This window comes from Dysidea avara, chromosome 2, assembly GCF_963678975.1.
Source record: "Dysidea avara chromosome 2, odDysAvar1.4, whole genome shotgun sequence".
NCBI lineage: Eukaryota > Metazoa > Porifera > Demospongiae > Dictyoceratida > Dysideidae > Dysidea > Dysidea avara.
Window position 1 is genome coordinate 42,429,723 of NC_089273.1, and position 7,835 is coordinate 42,437,557.

The 7,835-nt window shown below is 37.4% G+C and overlaps 2 protein-coding genes across 5 annotated transcripts; both read right to left on the bottom strand.

Annotated features, from left to right (window-relative positions):
• Positions 1–419: 419 nt before the first annotated feature.
• Positions 420–4,965, bottom strand: LOC136247372 (uncharacterized). 4 transcript variants are annotated; one of them, XM_066039035.1, is made up of 8 exons: positions 4,855–4,963; positions 4,562–4,765; positions 4,452–4,514; positions 4,339–4,398; positions 3,986–4,121; positions 3,459–3,539; positions 3,047–3,145; positions 420–977 (listed from the first exon to the last, which is right to left on the bottom strand). In XM_066039035.1, exons 2-8 carry the CDS (start codon positions 4,748–4,750, stop codon positions 601–603), a joined length of 1,005 nt encoding a protein of 334 aa, XP_065895107.1. In that variant the 5' UTR covers positions 4,751–4,765; positions 4,855–4,963; the 3' UTR covers positions 420–600. The 4 variants fall into 4 exon arrangements, with proteins under 4 accessions (XP_065895107.1, XP_065895109.1, XP_065895108.1 ...); XM_066039037.1 differs by lacking the exon at positions 3,047–3,145 and having other exon boundaries at positions 4,855–4,965; XM_066039036.1 differs by lacking the exon at positions 3,459–3,539.
• Positions 4,966–5,428: 463 nt separating this feature from the next.
• On the bottom strand, positions 5,429–7,440 carry LOC136247373 (high mobility group nucleosome-binding domain-containing protein 5-like). The gene is made up of 4 exons (XM_066039040.1): positions 7,202–7,440; positions 6,428–6,580; positions 6,141–6,379; positions 5,429–5,672 (listed from the first exon to the last, which is right to left on the bottom strand). The coding sequence occupies exons 1-4, from the start codon at positions 7,245–7,247 to the stop codon at positions 5,517–5,519; spliced, it is 594 nt and encodes a 197-aa protein (XP_065895112.1). The 5' UTR covers positions 7,248–7,440; the 3' UTR covers positions 5,429–5,516.
• Between the last annotated feature and the right edge of the window lie 395 nt (positions 7,441–7,835).

Here is a 7,835-nt window from a genome sequence, read left to right on the forward strand (position 1 = left end):
TGCTGTCCGCTATGCAGACATTTTGAGTGCCTCTCTTGTGCCATTTATAGCTGACCGATTTTCTGATTCTGGAGGGCATAGGTTTCAAATGGATAACGACCCTAAACATCGCAGTAATCACATAGAAGATTACTTCGAAGAGAAGAACATCAATTGGTGGCCAACTCCACCAGAAAGTCCCGATCTGAACCCCATAGAAAATTTATGGGGTTCATTGAAACAGTATTTGCGAACTAAGCACAAACCAAGGGATCTCAACCAGCTCAAGGAAGGTGTAATAAGCTTTTGGCAAACACTAACACCAGCCGTATGCAGAAAATACATTGGTCACCTACGCAAGGTTATCCCAAAAGTCATAGAATTACATGGTGAACCTAGTGGTTACTAGTGCAACTGAAACATTCAACATGCTACTTTTGTACTACCTTGAACATTTATCATGATTAATTTTCAAATAATGAAAGTGTGGATATAAGAACATGATTGGATATAAAAACATGAAAAGTTTTTAACTGTTTCCTAATAAATCAAAAAGCTCAGTTCCAGTTTCAGGTCAAAAAAAAAAAACCAAATCCAGTTTCCAGGGAAGTAGTATGACAATCAATTAAGTCCTTGCAGTTGTTTTTTAGTGGGCTTGTTACGAAGACGTCGGCAACTCTCATCAATTGAGATTATACAATCTGCCCACTCTTTGGAAATGTCGGTGTTTTGTGACGGAAAATACTTGAAAGAAGTACTCTTAATGTATTTGATAATTCTTGGATCTAACTGTTGTTTATTGCGTCCAGAGACATTCGATGTCTTTCTAACTTGTTCCGTAAACAATCTTCTGGTCAAATGTACGCTCATATTCCTGCGTGAGCAGCTTTTCATAAAGATCAAAGTAAGTTCACTTTCAGGCAATAGTCCAGTTGGTCCTCGTGAAGTTGGTGGTGGTGGTGTAGGTAGTAAATTTGCTCCACTCCCATGTGCAAGCTCTAAAATTGAAAATATAATTTACCATAATGTTTGTTGGACGTAAATAGCTACACACACTTTAATAAACAAACACAGTACAGTGTATCTTTTACAGTGTCACTTATATTATAGTCCATGCATGAATAACAGTTAACATGCCCTCTTAAAGCAGTGCAAGTTCTGGTAATTTGCATTTAACAGTGTCTGGATATCCTTTCACAAAGACATTGGCACTTAGTTTGTGGGTGACCACAAGCCAAAGGTATTTGTTTTAACCACACCTCGAGTTAGTACCAGTCCCCTAGTACTTGTCAGCTCAGATAGTATAAAATGCATTTATAGCCTGTTTACTAGTGTCATCTTTAGATTGTGGGTTGCATCAAACCCTTTGTAGTACTTTAAAACTCTTGCATTACTCCGTTAATTAGTTGTGTCCAGACACAATATTGACACACTGTTTCAAGCACTGCTGTTTTACGTGACACACTGTTTCAAGTAGTGCTGGGCGGTATGGCATTTTTTGATTATGGTACGGTATTGAAGAAAATACCCCGGTATTCAGTATTTCACGGTATTCAGCTTGGTAAGGAACTAATAATATGTTTTTACAGTAATTGTTAACTGTAACTACTCACAATTGAAAGTTACCCATGGCCAGCAGTAGGGACCAGTCTATTTTGCTTTTTTTCTACCTATTTTTCTTTCCAGCAATTCTTTTATTTTTCCCCTATTATGCTCCATATTTTGCTCAAGAATTATAAATTTTGCTCAGTACTTATCTTTGTTAATTGAATATTTCCAAGTGCAAAGCTACAGTTTCGCCTTAAAGTGACTGTTCTATTAGAGCTCGATCAGAAATTACTTCTAACATGTAAAGCAAGAAGCCAGCTAATATTGCTTAACATGTGTGGCTGTTTTATTAGGGTATATCGATTGTCACTTGTTGTTCCTGTAACAATTAGCTATGCATTGTAGATATTTTAGCGTGTCTGACTGTTTGATTAGAGTATCTCGATCTTTTGTGCAATTTTTATGTCCACTCCACAAAAGTTGCACCTATTATGCCAGCATTTTGCTCATTGCTTTTACCCAACCATTATGCTAAACATTTTGCTGGCGAAATCGACGGGTCCCTAGCCAGCAGGTTATAAAAATATTTTACTAACTACATGACAGTAGGCAGGTGCTACAATGTAACCTGAAACCTAACAGTTGCTGTTAGGAGAGGCTTGTGGTCACCACCAAACCACCAACACATAACCCAACCACCTTGTCTCTGGCTTCCTGCACACTAGTCACATTCATGCTGGTATTTTCAGAAACAAATACCTTTGAAACGGTTTAATGAAAATACCGCGGTATACGGTATTTTCGGTATACCGCCCAGCACTAGTTTCAAGCACTGCTGTTTTACACAGACTTTGCGACAGATCAGTTTTAATAAACTGTTTACAGCACTGCTTCATAAATTTTTTTCCTAAAATTTGGTGGTCAATTGTGAAGTAGTGAAAGCCCTTATTGATTCATTTCCAGTTTCCAGCACTTACACTTTCTCCACAAGCTGCCACCATCTAAATCTGGTAATGAGCAAGAAGGTATTTCCTTAAACTCAAGCATTACCACAACTTTGGAGCCATTTTAGTAGTGTTGTGCGATACAGCTAAAATGGTGTATCTCAAACCTTGTGTAGTCATGATATGATACCAATATGGAATATAGTGAACTTCAGCCAAAAAGCAAAGTAATTAACTGTGTGGGTGGCCGTCAAATTTTCATAGTTTAGTTCCAGACATTACAGACCGTGTAACAAGCTTCAAGTCTGAGAAACAGGCGAACAGCTCTGCTACACTGTACGTTGTACAAAACCAGACCTTAGCATTTCCATGTGCGAATAAAACATTGATAAATGTATTGCAATATCGATATTGTGATATTGTATATGTGTATCGATAATTCGATATGTATCGCACATCACTACATTTCAAGACATAATGTAAATTTGAATAACATAAATGCGCACCTCTATGCAAGGAGTATGACATATAACACTTGTGTGCTACACGCAATCTGAGCTTTCAAATTTACTGACCAGAATTGTTAGATTCTAAGGGTTGTGCACCGGGCCCTTGTGAAGTTGGTGGCGGTGAACAGTTAGGTAGTACATTTACTCCACTTCCATGTGCAAGCTCTAAAATTGAAAAAAACTTTGCCGTAATGTTTATAGGATGGAAATGGCTACACACACTTTAATAAACACGAGTACAGTGTATCCTTTACAGTGTCACTTATAGTTCATGAATAACAGTTACATTCATAGTTTTAATTATAGTTATTTTCAACTACTACGAAGAAGGTGATTCTAAAACTCTAGTATCACGGCAGTGGTGGAGCCAAGAAACATTAAATTTGAATACACAAATGCACCTCTATACACAAATGCACCTCTATACAAGGAGTATAACATAACACTTGTAGCACACGTAATCTCTGAGCTTACTTACCAGAAAAGCTAGATTCTATGGGTTGTACAATTGGGATTTGCTCTTGTCGAACATATACAGGTCCTGCAAGCTCACTAGGTCCTACACAGTACATTACAGAATTAAAAATAGAGACGAAAATGAGAAACTTTAGAAGAGCTGAAACAAATATTTGATTCGGTTAGTACAGAAAGTATTCTAATACTTAAACATTATTAAACAATGCCACGGTATACATAAGCGTGGAAAATTTTAGGGAATCACACTTGTAATTAAGCGAATTTCGTGTAATAGTTCAAGTTTCCTTTCCGATGAAAAGTGATTCTAGCGTGTTCAAAGTCTATCCACGGAAATGAAAACAGCGAATTACTTTTGCGACTGTTTCAGTAAAAACTTGCATTTTTCGTACAAGCATGCATATTGGAAAAAATGGAATTTACAAAATCTGATATTTGTTTCAGCCGTACTTTAGAAATAGAGTTCGGAAAATACACTGATGAAAGCAAACAAACACCCACTAGTAATATTTGCTTTACTACCAAACATACCTGAGTGGGTAGGTGGTTGCTGCATTGCTCCAAACGAATCCAATTTTGACGACACCATTACTAACCCTCTGGACATTACTTGAATAGATTCCTGCAAAGACGACACTGTCTTATTCAGATCTTCATACTTCTGATCCTAAACAAACAAGCAAAAGGTATTGAATAACACCTATTGTGGCAAAATAGTGTACACACAAATCAAAACCAATACCAATAAACATGTTGCTCCAAAATGATGACCACTATTTTGTTAACAAAGCCACTTTAGTGGAGTTTGGTGCCAAAGGGCTATTAAGCATAAAATGCTTACATGCCACATAATAAAGTGTACCACTATGTAAGTCAAAACAAACCTTAACATCAGCTGAACTGGGTAGAGAAGGATGCAATTCTGCGCTCATGTCATCATCATACTAGTATATTAAAACTATACTAAATTTTAACACAGCTAATATAGCATGCATACCCTATTGTACAAGAAGTCATCAAAATCCATATAGAATGGATCCTCTCGATACATTTCAATCACCTAAAAGTATCCAGAGCATTTTTTGATAATCAGACTGTTATTCTTACTGGTATATCAATTTCTTGGGTGTTCACATCACTAACGATTTCTTTGCTCATAGCATCCGTACCAGTTTCATTGCTCATCGCATCCCTATCAGTTTCATTGCTCATCGCATCCCTATCAGTTTCATTGCTCATCGCATCCCTATCAGTTTCATTGCTCATCGCATCCCTATCAGTTTCATCGCTTGCCATCTTCCCTTTGTCTACCTAGAGATAAAAACATTAAGCATTCCCTTAATTCTATTTAAATGGCCCTTCGGATCTATAAGACACTTTGTCGAATTTATAACACTTACTTTAGTGATGTCAACATCTTTAGGGGTGTCAGGACCAACCTCCAACACCGGCTTTTCCTAGATCAAAGTAAAGTATTATGTATACATTAATTGAGGTTACAATTCTGTATGCAGTACTAAATAAGACAGCACGAATGCAAGTAACTCAGTATAATAGCATTGGCCAGTGGTTTAAACGTGTAGAGAACAATCAAGGAAACCCAAAACGTGTAAATCACAATGGGATTTGTGGTACTTTTGATGATATCATAAGCCTAAAGCTTAAGAAATTTATGCAGCAGTGTGGTGTTTTGCATGCCGTGATGCCACATTTAAAGACTGATTGCACTTGCTGTCTATCCTAGTGAGTTATCTCAAATAGACCCGTCAGCCTTGGTGAGTGGTAAAAGTTGTCTCTTTTCATGACTTTCATTGTGCACCCCAACTTGCTAATATCCAGCTGGAAGATCTAAGCTAGTAAAATAACAAAGCTTTCCAAACTGGTCCAAGTTGTAGATTTTTGGTTAAGATAATTCCCAAACTGCTAACCAGAATTACCTGAAATTTTGAGTATCAACTCCATATACACTGTAGATAATGTCAAGAATAATAGTAAAAAAAACAAATGTGCGAACAATACGGGTTTCGGTTGAGACGGTCACATACATATAGACACAACACACTTACCACCTCTTCTTAGTCCTTCTTTTCTTTGCTACAGTATCACCTTTCAATTTATCACCCTCACTCTTGGTCTTGACTTTTTGGACAGGGACTCTCCTTGTCTGCTTGCTACCTGTCTGCTTTTGCTTCTTAACAGCAGTATCAGATTTACACTTCTGGGATAAAAGTAAAAGAAATAAAATATACAACACAACCTGTTGAAATAGAGCATGCCAGTCAGGTGATTATAATTTTAATAGCATGCCTACGATAACCACAACATTCCAACAATGGCTTATAGTGGCCCCACCTGGTTAGTTGATCACCTAGTAACAGGGCATTGTATGAAAAACAAGCTGACAGGTCAGACTATTAACCCTCTTACCGCCACATACAAGTGTTAGTGTATGATGCCGTAAAAAAAAAGTGACCATAAAAGAAAACAACAAAAACTTCCACCTGTCTAGCATTGTGATTCCATGAGCACTTATCTGATAAAATTTGAACAATCCATTTATTTTCCATTCTAAATTATGAAGCAGTCATAAAAATGTTTGAAAAAATGCAAACTGGTTGGGTTTTTTGTTCAGTGGGTCATCACATATGATTAGTGATCAGAAAAGTTAGCAACCAATTCAACATACCTGCTTTCTTTTGTTTTGCCTGGGTTCAACATTCTCTTTTCCATCACGGCTATCTTTGCACTTATCTTCTATCTGATCACTGCATGTATTATCCTGTGTATCTTTACTACCATCCATTTCAATCTGACTGTAGTCATCCATGAAATTCTCTCTGTCCTCTTCACTACCATTATTTGACTGGCTGTCTTCATCATCCTCATCATACTTTTCCTGGTCCTGCTTACATTCTTTTTGTGTTCCTGCAGTTGTGCTAAAATAGACAAACAACAGAAACACACCTTTCTTACCTAAAGACAATATTTTTACTTCATAAATGGCTTTTCCCTCCGTGATTTGAGCTATACCATCAATAAACAGGGATGTTCCTTTAAGCATACGAGTGGGAACAACTGCAGTGTAGATCTCATCGACGTATTCAATGAAGGCATAAGGAGCTACACCTGTAAAAATTTATGTGCATAACTTTCCAATAAACTTAAACTAGGCTGTGCAACAAAACATAATATATTTGCACTTCTAAAATAATGAATACACATTTTAGCTAACTGTTACAAGCACTTCTGTCAAGTGTGGGATCCAACTGCTCAGGCTCAATCATGCTGCAAAGGCACTTCTAATACTACTCTAACACATTACATAACAGTGTCTTTTAAATTTACTGTTTATCTAAGCTTGCAACACCATGTGACTGCTTTCTCTTTATAAAGCCCAGTATGGAATCCATCTGCTCAAGCTCAATCATTCCACTAAATAACTTCTAATACTACTCTAACACATAACCTAACAGTGTCTTTTAAATTCTTACTGTTTACCTTAGCATTTACTGTGCCATGTGACTGCTTTCTCCATTTAATGCTCATTCTATCAAGTTTGCTTAAGCTCGATCATGCACCTAATCCATCTGCTAAACCACAATCATGCTAGTAAATCACTTCACTCTAACACATCAAGGCCGACTATTAACGGAGTTTTAGTTTTTTGTTGTTGTTGCATGCCGTGAAATTGGTTAGCTGCAAACACTCTATAACAACTAGCTATACACAAACAAAATAGAAGTTTACTTTTCTTTGCCTTTGTTGACCTTTTCGCCACTCTTTCTGATGCCATCACAATCGCTCCTCGTCACAATCACACACGACACAATCACACAACACTCTCCTTTGCACATGCGCACACTATTGCGTGAAATATTTAGAATTGTGCTTTTATTTAAAGTGATAAATTGAAGGCATTGAAGATCATACAACATTGCTGACAGGATCTCACTAATGATTGCTCCAAACTTCACTAGAGCGTAAGTCATTGGTTTTAATCTAATAAGCGCTTGTACGTATCTAGTATTAAACTAATAAGCGCTTATGATATGTATTAGCATTAGGCACCACTTGCTCGAGCGAGTGTAGCAACCCCTCGAGCAAACTCTCATTCGAGTGAGTACCCCCTTCGAGCAAGAGCACTCGATAAGGAACGCTCGATCGAGTGCGGGTGCTTAGCGAGTGGTATCCTATGACTCGCGCGCGAGTGCGACGTTGCGTTAAATCTGTACCGTAGGTAATTATACTAGACTGTCATAGCACTCAGAATAATGGTAAACTATTAGCTGGTTATTCATGATATGTTTGTCATGATGAACAAATGGCAATAAAAAGGTTGAATTTTGAGTGGAAGCCAATTTTCATGCTTGCCTCCATGTGG

Excerpts from the sequence above, each read along its gene's own strand:
- LOC136247373 (XM_066039040.1), bottom strand. The coding sequence starts at position 7,247 with ATGGCATCAGAAAGAGTGGCGAAAAGGTCAACAAAGGCAAAGAAAA. Across the intron at positions 6,581-7,201 it reads GTCAACAAAGGCAAAGAAAA|GTGTAGCTCCTTATGCCTTC; the intron begins GTAAACTTCTAT and ends AAATTTTTACAG. Across the intron at positions 6,380-6,427 it reads AGTAAAAATATTGTCTTTAG|GAACACAAAAAGAATGTAAG; the intron begins GTAAGAAAGGTG and ends GCACAACTGCAG.
- LOC136247372 (XM_066039035.1), bottom strand. The coding sequence starts at position 4,750 with ATGGCAAGCGATGAAACTGATAGGGATGCGATGAGCAATGAAACTGAT. Across the intron at positions 4,515-4,561 it reads CCCAAGAAATTGATATACCA|GTGATTGAAATGTATCGAGA; the intron begins GTAAGAATAACA and ends GGATACTTTTAG. Across the intron at positions 4,399-4,451 it reads ATGACTTCTTGTACAATAGG|TATGATGATGACATGAGCGC; the intron begins GTATGCATGCTA and ends TTAATATACTAG.